At 46.9% G+C, this 14472-nt stretch overlaps 1 protein-coding gene across 1 annotated transcript; it reads left to right on the top strand.

Annotated features, from left to right (window-relative positions):
* The first annotated feature begins 7414 nt into the window (after window positions 1–7414).
* On the top strand, window positions 7415–11914 carry LOC114870014 (T-box transcription factor TBX3-like). Its single transcript, XM_029174609.3, has 7 exons — window positions 7415–8307; window positions 8394–8661; window positions 8753–8899; window positions 8993–9069; window positions 9139–9302; window positions 10500–10945; window positions 11066–11914. Exons 1-7 carry the CDS (start codon window positions 7985–7987, stop codon window positions 11405–11407), a joined length of 1767 nt encoding a protein of 588 aa, XP_029030442.1. The 5' UTR covers window positions 7415–7984; the 3' UTR covers window positions 11408–11914.
* The last annotated feature ends 2558 nt before the right edge of the window (window positions 11915–14472 follow it).

The following is a 14472-nucleotide window of genomic DNA, read 5'->3' as shown; positions in this document are numbered from 1 at the left end:
GTGGTGATGTCACGTCTGTTGTGACGCCTGTGTCCTTGCATAAACGTATAACAACCTCAGTGTGTTTCCTTTCACTCGGTCATGTTGCTGTTTAACCAAGATACCTGTTGAACAACCTTATGAACGACGCCTGTATTCTGCTACGACACCGTTTCCACATAGAGACAGTGGTTTGTGTTGTCTTCCAGGAGGTGGCAGTGATGTGAAGCACTGAACAGTTGACTGGTCTGTGACCAGAAAATCTGCAATTTAGCACTAAGCAATCTCCTTTTTCTAGTTAATATGTCAAATTAGAATTAGAACTATTATTATACTTCCTAATTTACATTTTAAAAAGCTAAGATTGTTTAGGAGCTGCAAAATGGAAGGGATAAATAACAATTGAACTTTATTCATCTTACATTGGGGAAATTAACCCTTCTGTTTTAGTCATGTCTTGCTCAAGGGCACACCTGGTCGGAAGCAGGGTTTGAACCGGGGCCTTTCTACTTCCCAGGCCAATGCTCTACCTGCTGAACCACCAGGCTGTCTTAACAAGCTTAAATATATCCTGCATGCTCTCTGTAGCTTACTGAAACACAGTGCAATATACTGTACTGTAGTAATAGTGTCAAATTTATATTAGATCCATGCTAATTATTACTCTGGCCGTTAAATGTAATTGATCTTTGCAAGTGAGGATAAGAAGCTCTTGAGACAATCCAATATGTGTTGTAATCCTTTTAAGGTTGACCCTTTCAGAAGAGGAAGGTGGAAGGTGCCATCGTACAGGTCAATTGACAGAAATGAGGCCAGAGCTAATGAGATTGTATCCCGACCTTTTAAATCCCTTCTGTAAAATGAGTCTGGAAAACTTAATTCACGTCATCAGTGAAACGATGTAAATGAAATGAAACGTCCCTCGTCAGTTTTTTTTTTCCAACGTGCTGCGGATTGAGAAAACACCTCTGGTTTGGAGACACACAGACATCAGTGTCTTTGACTTGAATATTTCATCGACTGTCAGCCCAGCATCTGCTGACCTGCCTAACATGCAACACTCCCCTCTTACTGCCGACACTCTGTCACTGAACATCAGCCAGTGGAGCGTCACAGTGCTCCCCCGCTACTCCCCCTCCTCGTCTTTTCCTATAAATAAGCATCACCGGAGTGAACACCGAGTTAGTTGAAAAGCAAACTGAATGTGGCAAATAAATCCTTATGTGCCAGCAGTTTTAAAGCTCTCTTCTCTTTGGCATCACGGCGAATTTAGCAAGAAGACACATGAAACTAAACGTGACCCCTGCTCAGATGTGACGTGAAAGGGAAGGATTCATCCACTTGATCCTCACAAATATAATCAAAAAGTAACTAGAGGAACATGCTCCTTCATAACCGCATCTGTTATTTCCACGCTGTTCTGGTGGTCCTTAAACCTCACACACTCTTCTCCAATGACACACTCATTCTTACTTTTCTCTCCACAACCTGTGCAGCAAACCCTTCCATGTCGTTCCTAACCTTGCATCAACCTTGTCTCATGAAATTCCAATGACTGAACCAGACAGATGTTCATCTGGCACCTCCGCACACTTGCCACGGACAGAGGGAGTGAGAGCCGTGAGTGCGAGAGCTTCGCGGGCGTTTGGTGGACCCTGTCTCGCTTCTCTCCATGTCTCCTGTCTATTTAGGACACTATCAGAGGTGTTCCAACAAGACTTTAATGGCCTGCCTGTGCCACTCCTGGGAGCCTCCAGAGTAAGTGCAATGAGGAGACTGACTTTCCCCACATGATGGGAAATGACGTGCCCTCCTTTTGTCCCCCTGCTCTGACTCCGGGACGTCAGGATCGTCATCAAGCGCTATTTTCATCACATAAATTATGTTTCGCGCCTTGTAAAAGATCAGGCTCCCAGAAACCCTCTTTATTAGTTTTTTTATTTGTGTGACAAATGTGGGCAAGCATTTAGCGGCACCGCTCTGGTCTTGTGATAAATCAGAATGTTTGTATCGGAGCGTGTTTACCCCATGAATAGGGGACTTGTTTTAATCCAGACGCTTCTCTTGATGGTAGGTCACAAGATGTGGCTCCAGACCGATGCCTCAAAACTTTAAGCGTGTTGTGTTGTGGCAGGACACTGGCCTTGCTCTTAGCTCCCACCATGTACTGTATGTTTTATTAGGCCAGATGGACATCCTCTACACCCCCTCACAAATTCCAGTGTCCTGCTCCAGCCTCTTTCGGACTAATCTGAGTCTCGTTCCTGGTTAAATGTACATCATGTGAACATGTCAGGAGCTACACAGTTGAGGCTTATCGTACTTTGAGATAAATTTGTACAGTACAGGATTAGACTGGCCTCCTCTTGTCCCCAGATGCCCGGGGCACTGGCGGAGGGAAGATTTACCAGTCTGACCCATTGAGCCCATAGTGGCAAATAGACTTAATAGACAAGTTAGAAATGATTTACCGACACAGTGGATGATGGACCGTGTCACTCCAGAGGCGATTATTCTCACTGCATAAGGTGTCGGCGGTTATGAATGTTCGCGTGAAGCCAACAGGAGGCCACTGGCTGCTTTGTGCTCCTTCTCATGTCCCCCGGCAACACTCAACACCACCATTAGAACCTCGACACATCCCCGGTTCACGATGCACCGCGGCTGATTGTGTACCGCACTTTAAAAGCAGATGGCTTCAAGTGGCTTACACACTATCCTCTGGCTCCACCAGCACATTCCCTTTTCCAGGAAGGAGTAAAAGGTTTGGCTCCGCATTGCTAAGTCTGTTTGATCTACTCAAGATTTGTTTACATGTTAGATTTAATTGTTGGATTGGATTTTAATTTATTTCGTGAAATACTTTTAAAGACTTAGATAGATTTTTCTGTGCCATGGTCTAAAGGTCAGAGTCAGTCATGGCTTCTTCCGTAAGTGGACAATTATAACGACCAACAATGTTACTAAGCTAAAAATGATGCGTGTTCTCTTTGTGGAATTGGATTTAGAGGTTCCATGAGGTTACGAGTTCCTTCTTGTCTTTAAATCCTTCAAGGTGTTCAAGGATTCCAATGTTGTGTTCAGAGACGAGATGGTCCCAGTGGCCTGTTATTCCATGTCTGAGAGAAATGTGGCGCCTGGTCTGATCTAAGGTAAAATCTAGAATAATCGGTTTGTGTTTGGCTTCTCTGTAAAACCTGTATTTAAGTAGGAAAAACATGCAAGCATGGGGTCGAGTCGTCCGCCCAAAGTCGGCCTTTACACAAACACATGCAGTGTTTGAACGTGTCACACACTTTCATTTTGTCACTCTGTAGCCACTGCTAATCCACCGCTCATGTATCCTGGAGGCCCGACCCGGCGATCAGGCGTCCATCTGACCTGGCGTGGCTTGTAAGGTTCTTACCGCGGAGCCTGGGAAGCCCGGATTATAACGCCAGGGAGGGTCATCGCTGTAAACCAAAGGTGAGAAGTGTGACACCCAGATAGAGGGCTGTTCTCTGCGAGAAGGTTTATTAGTAATCCTATTGCCCTCATTAAACAGTGGACCGGCCTTTAGCTCATAAATGTTCTCTACATGTGTGTTTCCCCACTCTGAGCCTCGTGCTGCTGGAGGTCCCAGTACAGTATACGCCAAGTTAAAAGTGTCATAACTGCAGCAAGTTGGGGGAAAAACTCAAACTTTAACTTTATTCCTAAAACAATTGTACACAGGGACTGAATTGATAAGAAAAGAACGCCGGGGTCTTTCTTCCTGTTACAGCTGTTTGCCCTTTAGTGTCTTCATCACTGTGACAAATCTGGGTGCATGCACACAGACGCTTGCAGATACAAGGGGGGGGGAGTGAGGAGAAACAGTTGACTCATCTCATTTCTAATTCCCCGCAGGCGGTGGAGGCAGCGCTCAAGTCACTGAATTTGTATTGCCGGAACGTGTTGTCTTTTCAGTTCGGATTAAGGTAGGAGTGACGGCGCGGGGACGTGCTGTCCGACGCCTCCTCCGTCAGCGGGAGCGCGTCGGCTGCTTTTAGCGCCAACACTTTCGCGAGGCCCACGCGAGCGGAGCCGCTCGGCCGACCCGTGAAGACACAGCCATTAACGCCAGAGCGGCCCTTTGCAGATTAGGCCCGAAAGCTGGCGACACTGAACCAGGAATCTGATGTAACCACGTGTAGAACTGCTGAGCCAGGAGTCTCCTACCAGTGTGACAAGATGCGATTCAGTCCAACCAATTGTAACCTAGAAATGCAGTCTAAAGATTTAAAGATTAAAAATTAACATAAATGTTAAAACAATTGAATATTTAAAGGAAATCAAAGAAAATAGACCAAGTCGTGTAATTTCCTTGTAGTTGAGTCCATCTTCAGGCTGCTGAATAGTTGTGGTCTAACTTACGGTTCATCACAGGACAGTTTTCTGCACAGGAACCCGCAGCTCTAGAACACTCCCCCCCGCGTTGCTCTAATCTTATTATACGCACGTTCAAATAGTAACTTGGGGCTTTTTCCTCAGCTCAACTCTCTCTCTCTCTCTATCACCAGCGTCTAATTCTACGTCCACACCGCTGAGGTCCTAATCACAGAAACCACCCTGATTACCCCTAATTAACCTCTGATGGGCCTTTGGGAGGCTGAGGGATGAACTCTATGACACTTCTGCATAGCTGCTCTCTCTCTCTCTCTCTCTCTCTCTCTCTCTCTCTCTCTCTGTCGCATCTTGTTTTTAGTGAGGAGTTGCCTCCAACTACAAAACAATTATAAAATTTGAATTCAAAGTTACATTTTACATTATAAAATACAGCCAGAAGAAAAAGTTGCAGAGAATTGAAAAGAGAGTTGCCAGACTTGAAACTTTATTTATTTATTTATTCATACATTCACTCATTCATTCACATGCTCTAATGGGCTTCCCATGTGAGCGCGCTGAGGCGAGATTAGTACACGGACGTGGCAGAGTGCATTGCCTCTGTAACACCGCCATCTTACAGCTTACGAAAGGCCACAATAATTCCAATTCCTTAACAGCCTTTTGGAACGGGTTAAGCCAGAAAGGGAGATTAGCAACTTAACCGGATCTGTTAAATTGAAATTCGAGGAAGGCATGTGGTCGTCCAGGCCGCTGGCGAGCGCTCGCGCCGTTTAATTGGTCGGCCCGGGTGCCATTTCAAGTTGGTTTAGCGCAGCTGACCGCCTCGCTAATCCCCCCCGCGCTCATTGAGGAGCGGGATTAGTTACACCTCACCCGCATCATCTGCTTGTGTTGTCACAGGTTCGCCTGGTTGAGACGGCGCAGGGCGCCTATCCCCGTGTCACTGTCACTCACGCCGACGCGGACACACACGGTAACCGAGGCAACGGTCGGACTGACGGCTGCGTCGTCTCCATCATTTCTGCGATTTCCGACTAATTTCCCTAATCACTTTAAACCTTCCAGCTACTAACAGTGCAGCTACTGTACGCTGACTGTCATGTAATATTAAGCACCGTGGTCCTCGTGTCCTCCCAGGTCCCATCCATCCCTGTCAGATGCCCTTAGGCATGAAGGAGGCTTATTTGGCTATGAAAGGTCCCTTCTGCTGCAGGAGAGAGCGCATACAGTGTTAACAAGGTTGGGCACGGCACACACTTAGGGGCCTCATTCCGCTGCTGAGGACTTCCAGGAGGACGGGATGATTGTGAGGCGGGGCAGAGACGAGCAGGGAGCCCCTCGCGCTCCGTCGTCGTGCCTCTGCTGAGGTTCCTGATGCTAGGAAACGCACCGGAGGGACAGGCTTTAAGAGTCAGGGAGTGATTTAATAGCAGATCGCATGCAGCAAAGCAACCGGCATCCTGGATCAGATGTGACCTGCTTTGTTTGCAGGCATAATAATGAACATGTTCCTAAGTTGGCTTCATGGCGCTGCCTCAGTGTGTGTTCATAAATAAGGCATCAACGGTTCAAGCTGCTTTTTCAATGTTTAATATTTCCTTATTATTTTATGAACAAACTGGGATGCATTCTGTTGAAACTGCCCCCCCCCCGCCCCCAAATGTCTGTGTATTTGATTTCATAAAAAATGCCAGAACGCCATGTCACGTTGAATGATACACTGTACATTTAAATATTTATGCAGGAAGCTTTCAAAGCTGAAAGCCACACGCGGCGGCGGCGGCGGCTCCTCTGAAAGCCTGCTAAATGAATTTACAGGAAGGCATGTGTTCCCGTAAACCCAATAAATCTAAACAAAGTCACGGCGGCGCGGCGGACCCTCAGTGGGGGGTCAGCGCTATCACGCATCAGGCCCGGTTCCTGCACGAGACATCTGTGTGCCCGGCCAATGAGATGAACTTCGCTTTTGCTTAGGGAGCGAAAATATCCCTTCATTATATTCAGTGTAAAAGAGATGCTTTGTATCAAAGGCCACCAGACGCATTCCAGCCTTTGTCCTGGGAGTTAGGAAGGTTCCAGTCGACTGGAGGCTCTATTAGGCCCTGATTGAATCTGGGGGTATTTATTTATAGTCGCTCCCGTATGGGCAATGACTTGGCCCTGTCTTTATAATTAGCTGTGTCTCTGTTCCTGAGCCATTAGATTAGCTTGGAATCCTGACAGACACTCAGTCTGTGCTTGAAACACCACCGCAAATGGCTAAATGCCACCCAAAAGTCATTATTACCGCATTACCGCGTGTTGTAGACAGTGTCTCTCTGGTCCGTCGGACCTTTAGACTCCAACGCATCAGAACTTTCATTTCCTGTCCTCCTACTGCTGAGTCTTTCACCAGTGTTACTCACCTCGGGTCGTGATGTGTCCTTCATCGCTCGCCCTCTGGCTGCCTGGTGAGGGAGCCTCGCCGCTCCAGCATTCCTGTGAGTTTGTCCCAGGTGTGGCCTGCGACCAGAGGATGAAACCCAGACTGACTGGCCTCACGGTCCGTCCCCCACACCGGGCTGGATGAGGGAGAGCAGACCCACTGACCACGGCGCCGGTTCTTTACACAGCGCTGTTGACGATTTTGTTAGACTTCATGCCGTTTCCGAGAGTTCTCACAGAAGGAAATGGAAATTGGCCTGACTTTTTTATTTCGGAAATTTCCACTTTGTTTGAACAGAACCTGAAAAGAATAACGCTTCTCGTTTCGTCGGTTCCGTTTATTCCCAGTCTTGGTGTCTGTTTTACAGCATCAAGTGTGATTTTCCAATCCACAGTTTTCGGGTGACTTTCAATTAAGTGACAGTGACTTGTGAGCTGTAACTGGAGGAAACTGGAGCAGGCAACTGAAGGATTTGGAAAGTTGCTTAAATGTGAAGTGACAGCAGAGACTTTTGGGGCCTTTGTGGGACACCAGGTCCACCTTAATTACCACAATCACTAAACTCCACATCTCTATAAGCCACGGCTGATTTCATTTAGGAAAGAGGAAAGGATTCACTCTAATCCCTTTGTTCGTTTTTGCCTTGTTTCTCTCATGAACCTGTGCCTTATTGCCTGAAAAGATGAGTTAGATTTCGTGTACAAACGATGTGCTGGAGATATTTAATTGCTCCTTTATTCACGCTCCCGCTGCTTAAGCTGTTTATGCACGCTGCCTCGTCTAACCCCAGAATCCGGCTCTCCCTTTTATTCTGAGCGATGAAAACCACGCCCAGCGCTCCTCAATTGGCGGAGTCGGCGACAGCGCAGCCCAAGAAACGCGGCTCATTATTGGACCATGTGCGGCTCTGCACCAGTGGCGCTAACGTGCGCCACTGTAAACACCGTCGTGTTCATCGCTCTCACTACACTTGACCCAACTATTCCAGCCGGTCACGTGGTCCCAAAAATGCTTCAGCCTCTCTTTGGTGGATCCATCGGCAAGTACTTTGAGGACTACTACACGAGGAGCCCGGGATCGGGACCCTTCTAGAAACGCGCGTCTCCTCTCAAAACCTTGACTTCTCATGACTGACCCACAAACACAGCAGCTTGGCGCAACCTGGACGTAGACGCGCGCGCCCGCAGCATCCTCAAAGTTCCGGATGCCCCGATGAGAGATCCCGTCACCCCAGCGGCTGCCATGGCTTACCACCCATTCCCAGCGTTCGGACCGGGTGCCCTGCCCTTCCCCACCTTCCTCCAGCCTTCCTTCTTCCCCGCTCTCGCCTTCGCGGGCGGCGCCGAGCCGGCGTCCGGGTCCGACGCCGGGCGGCGCGCGCCGCTGGGGCGCCGGCCGGTCCACGCGCTGTCCGTAAAGGGCGTGCGGCCGGACGAGGAAGTGGCGGACGACCCGAAAGTCACGCTGGAATCAAAGAGCCTGTGGAAGGAGTTTCACAAAATGGGAACGGAGATGGTTATTACAAAATCGGGAAGGCAAGTAGGCTGCAGAGCGCATCCGGTTCGTTATGTAATGCAATGTAATGCCGAGTATAATAATAATCTTCCATTCTGTGCTGCAGGAGGATGTTTCCGCCTTTTAAAGTCCGCGTGGACGGACTGGATGAATGTGCGAAGTACATCCTGCTGATGGACATAGTCGCCGTGGACGACTGCCGCTACAAGTTCCACAACTCCCAGTGGATGGTGGCGGGGAAGGCGGACCCGGAGATGCCGAAGCGCATGTACATCCACCCCGACAGCCCGTCCAAAGGGGAGCAGTGGATGAGCAAGCCCGTGGCTTTCCACAAACTCAAACTCACCAATAACATTTCGGACAAGCACGGATTTGTAAGTAGCCTGTCACCGATTGGCATCTGTGACCACTTCACATCCAAGTCTCTGTCTGTCTGTGTTCTATCGCATTTGTTTCATCCTCCAGACAATTCTGAATTCCATGCATAAATACCAGCCCAGGTTCCATATTGTGCGAGCCAACGACATAATGAAGCTTCCATTCAGCACCTTCCGGACTTATGTTTTCCCCGAGACGGAGTTCATCGCTGTCACTGCATATCAGAATGAAAAGGTACCCACCAACCTCCCCCACGTTCTCCCCTTCGCATCCACATGTATCTATTTATGCAGTGACCAACTTCCCGATTTTGTTCTCCTTCATCAGATCACACAGCTAAAAATTGACAATAACCCCTTTGCCAAAGGATTTAGAGACACCGGGAACGGCCGACGGGAAAAGAGGTAATTCTGTCTTTGTCCATTGACTTTAACGTAACTTTTTAAGTCTACATCTGAACCCGTGTTCTGCAGGAATAAGCAGGTCGGTGTCTCCTCGCTGTACGAGAGCCAAAGCAAAGCAGACAAGGACTGCGCCGATTCGGACGACTCCAGCGAGCAGCCGAGCACCAGCGAACCCTTCCACTCCCCCCAGGAGATGGTGAGCAGCCCCCTGATGGCCACCGCAGCCTGTCACGGTGAGTTAACTGACCTGCAGACGCCGTTCTGACACTGCTCACGTGGGAATAATAAAGGTTCCTATGTGATGAATGTGCATCACTGACCGTGCAAGACAGCAAACTAGGCCTTTTTACGCCGACTTTTAGGAGCGAGGAATGGACATTTCCTGCTAATCAGGTTAATAATGGTCCTGTCCTGTTGTCGTGTCCCAGTAAACCATGACAGCGTGAAAGTGAGTCAGTGCTCACTCTTCCCTGAAGGACCTAGAAATCAGAAATGCAGCCAACTCTGCAATAAACGGGATAACTTTGCTATTATATTCACAACATGTCAAATGTGTTCTATTCTATTCTATTCTATTCTATTCTATTCTATTCTATTCTATTCTATTCTATCAGTCTATAATTTTAGTGGTAGGTTTATTTGAACAGTGAGAGACAGAACAATAACAAAAAATGCATTTCAAAAAAGTTATGAATTAATTTAAATAATTGAAATAAGTAATTAAAATAAGTATTTGATCCCCTATCAGTTAGCAGGTTTGGAAGCATGTTGAAAGTGTTGTGGTCAGATGAGGCCCCATCGTCCCCACGGTCGAACGTGGAGGTGGAAACACGATGCTTTGGGGAGGTTTTTGTGCTAAGGTGACAGGACAACTGCACCGCATCAAAGGGAGGCTGGACAAAGGTTGGGTGAGACCCTCCTTCCAAAGGAGGCCACCAAAGACTAAACCACATTGTGCAAAGGGATCACACACACATTACTTAATAACTTTATTTAAATGCATTTTTCTGGATTTTCTTTTGTTATTGCTGTTTCTCATTGTTCAAATAAACCTACCAATGAAATCAAAGACTAACTAAATCAGCTGGGTTTTTCCCTGACTGCATTTGCTGTCAGTCAATTGTTTATAGTGATTCTATCACGCGGAGCTTTTTGCCGACCTTCCGACCAAATACTGTGGTTTTCATCAGCTAATGTGTAGCATCCACGTCAACAATGACAAACAACAGCAACAAACCATGCTAAATATAGAGAGCAGATGTGGGGAAGTGCGCGTCTGCCACCGTTCCCTGACCGATTCGACTTCACAATTTGACACAACAACAACGCCGCTGAATTAATTGCGCGTGGCACTTTGGGGTTAGCGTGGCGCCAACGCCGGGCCTCGGTCGCCTCCGCGCGCTACACGCTCTCTATGACTTTCCCCACAGACGAGAACAACACTGAGAGCGGTTCGGACGACGACGCGCCAAACGAGGCCGGTCGCTCCAGATGTGAGCGCGCGCTAACGTCGGAGCTGAAGAGCGGGGAGCCGTGGAGTCGTGGAGCCCCCTCCGTGGAGGCGGACTCCTCTGAAGAACACGTGGGGGGAATCAAAGATGGCCTCCTGCCCCTGAGCGTCGAGCCACACAGCTCGTCGTCGCTCGGTTCCGGAAACCCTCACAGTTTGGACTTTCTGAAGCTGGGGCTGCCTTTGTTGTTCCGTCCCGGACAGTTGTCAGAGAAGCCCGAGGCTTTCCCCCCCGCGGGCACGGGGCCGGCGTCCTCCTCTTTGCCCGGAGCTGATGACCTCCAGAACGGAGGCCTGTGTTCTCCAAGCATCACCTCTCCGCCTCCATTCATGTTCCATGTGTCGCAGAGCGTGCTGGCGTCTCAGGTACGTTACTGTGACAGCAAAATCAAACCAAGAAAGCTTTTACATCTAGACTTGCTTCTAGATAGTGTGAACAGCGAATGCAAACCTAACCGCTGTGCCTTTGCATCCATTTTCACCCAGGGACTCTCGTTGTCTCCCTTCGGAGGCCTGTTCTCGTATCCGTACCGCTACACGGCGGCACCGGCTGCAGCTCAGCCCCCATCCCTCTCCAGAACCCACTGCTTTCACGCTTCCCGGCCGTCGGTGAGATTCAGCCCGTATCACGTTCCCACGTGTGTCCCCTCCAACCAAAGCTTGTTTACGGTCAGGTCACCAGGCACTTCAAGCGTCCACTATGCACTGTCCAAGGCGAACAAAACCAGGGCCAAGCAGAAGACAGCTCCCCCTAAAACCACAGGCAATGGACTGCGAAGGACAGATTATCCAGCTGGGGGACCCGACAAGGAACAGCCTCAACAATAAGCTCTTCTATAACTTATTTTTTGTTTAATTTTAATGGGATAAGAACAATAAGGAAAATGACAAAGTCAATAAGAATCCACATGAAAACAAACGTGGTGCCAGAAATGTTTCTCTCCCAACTGGAAATGGCTGCTGACTCTAATTTACACATACAGAGAATAACATGATCTCCAAAGTGACGCTATGCAGAGGATCAGCACTGAACTTCCATATTGTTGTGTGGACATTTTAGTTTCGCCGTTTTTAGGTTTCACACACTATAAAATACACGTCATAGTTAAAGGTCTTAGAGGATGTTTACTGTAGCCGGTCACTATTAAAGCTGTCAGCCACCTATTCACATTCCGTTAACGTACCAAAGCTGCACATGGAGAGAAAACTCAGGAGTAATACTTTTCGACCAGCACTTGAGAAGAGCGTCGTGAGGAAAGGTAACGCAACGTTACTCAGGCAAATTGTTTCCTCGTGTGTCTTTTTCACAGCTTAAATAAAGATTTGCACATTTAACACATGTGTGTGGTATTTATATGTTTATCACATGTAAAAATGTGAAATGTATTATTCACAGTAAGTTATAGATCAGATCATGTGTATGAAGAGACATGCAAATATTTCAAAGGTCTTGGGATTTGGACTAGATTCAATGTGATTCAATGTTGATTAGTGCCAGTCTGGATGTTAGGCCTAATCCTTTAACTTAATTTAACTAAATTGAGCTTTCTGTTTCCGTGTCCTTCAGCCCTGCACAGTATCTGCACCCTTCTGCCCTGTCCCTAATTCTTCGTGGTAGTTCCTGCTGTGCCGTGGCCTCAGTTACTCTCACTTTTGGAAAGTTATCTTCGACTAGATGTTTCTCTGATTATGTTTTTGAATTTTCTATTGTTGTGTCATAGTACAAATTTCTTGCAGCATCTGTTGTGGTCACACGTGTTGCTATGACTGAACGAGCAGCCCAACTCACTATCTTCCCACAACACAACATCTGCGCTTGTGACAACAAAGCATCACTTGATTTGCTGTGTCTGCCTGGAGCCTCTCCCCAAGCCGCACACAAACTAGACACAGTAATGGTACTTATTTGTGATTTCTTGGTTTCCCTGCATAAATTGGTCATGAATTATGAACTGACCTTCACCAAAAATGATAAAACACAAACGGTCATGTCTCATGTCTTTGGTGAATACTCCCCTCACATGAATCATAGAGTGGTGGCAAAACTGTCATTGCAACAGCGTTTTAATGACTGTTACAGCAACTTCCTGCAGAACTGCAGGGGGTCCAGGAGAGGGTCTGTCCTCGAGGTGGGTCAAGATGAGGCACTCAGTACAGAGATGGTCATTTAACCTTGAACCAGCAATTATGAACCATGCTAGGGCCTGTGATGGTAAAATCTAAAAGTCTAAATCAATGCTCTACTTAGACCTCATGTTAAAACAACTGTATTGGTTAAAAACTGTTGCAAGGTCAGCTGCAAAGTTCTGCAGTAAACAGCCCCTTCTTGCATTGGAGCTGGAGTGACAGAAGCCTTCAGCACTAAAAGGGAAGGTCCCCGGTCAATGACGGCCTGCCTCACCCACCCATGTGCCTCTCCTGCAGAAGTACTAGTTAGTAGCAGGGAAGCAGGTGGGTGCAGGACAGGGGCCAAATATATCATCATCCCAGCATGACACTGTGTATTGGAACCCAAAAAAACTCTAAAGTGCTGAGATAAAAATGTCATAGATGTCTTAAAAACGCTGAACAAGAGTGTGTAGCTTACAGTATAAATAATTCACTTAACAGGGATACCATCTAAAAGCCTGTGTTATCATGAATAAAGCACTAGGGTGTAGTGAGCAGCTCTGTCAACACAAAAAGGTGTAAGTGGTACTTAGGGTTTGCCATGAATTCATTTACCAGAACATTTAAAAGCAAATGAAGTGGAAGGTATCTCACAGTATCTGATTAGGGTTTCCTGCTACTCAAAAGTAGCAGTACTCTTTGTTTCCATTTACTAATGTTTTAAAAAGATCAAGCAGTTCAAAGACCTTTCCTCTTCTCAGATCAGTAAAATGGTAGATGGAGATCTGAGAAAGATGCCTGATCACGAATAGATTTTCTTATCACATTTACTTTGTTTTGGCTTTACATGGATTGATTCATATATATATATATATATATATATATATATATATATATATATATATATATATAAATGGATATATATATACATATAATATCCATCCATCCATCCATCCATTTTCTTGTCCGCTTACTCCCTAGTGCGGGGTCACGGGGGTGCTGGAGCCTATCCCAGCTGGCTACGGGCGAGAGGCGGGGTACACCCTGGACAGGGTGCGCCAGTCCATCGCAGGGCAACGGCACACACACACACACACACACACATATTATATATATATATATATATATATATATATATATATATATATATATATATATATCATATATATCTCTCTCTCTCTCTCTCTCTCTCTCTCTATCTCTCTATCTCTCTCTCTCTCTCTCTATCTCTGCTCTTGCTGTTTGCCTCAGTGCTCCTATATATCTCTCTATCTCTCTCTCTCTCTCTCTCTCTCTCTCTCTCTCTCTCTCTCTCTCTCTCTCTCTATTCTCTCTCTCTCTCTATCTTCTCTCCTCTCTCTATCTCCCCTCATAGGCATCTTCTTCTCAATGTTACCAGAAGGGGATGAGTCAAATGAGTGTGCTCTAGTGCCATCTGGTGGATGTACTGTGCAGCTGTTTCATTCCCCAGATATAGTTACAGTATTCCCAAATTGAAATTGGTGTCTGATCTCTTACTAGGACACTGATAATCACCACCCGAAATGTTTTTGAGCTTTTGCTGATTTGGAATAACACCTGTTTTGGACCTAAACACTTTATAAAGATTGCTTTCAAGACAGGATTCAATAAAGATTCCATAATGGAGACAGTGGCAGCTTCAGGTCTGTGCTGCTTTTATTAACATATGCTGTAGATCTATTGGGTTGTTTAAACGTATAGATAAATACACGTGCTTGTATGCAGCTATGACGTTGAGCTATCGAGGAATAACTTTTCCGGGA

This window comes from Betta splendens, chromosome 14, assembly GCF_900634795.4.
Source record: "Betta splendens chromosome 14, fBetSpl5.4, whole genome shotgun sequence".
In the NCBI taxonomy this organism is placed as follows: Eukaryota; Metazoa; Chordata; class Actinopteri; order Anabantiformes; family Osphronemidae; genus Betta; species Betta splendens.
Note: the sequence above shows the minus strand (reverse complement) of the source record. Positions and strands in the feature narration are given on the sequence as shown.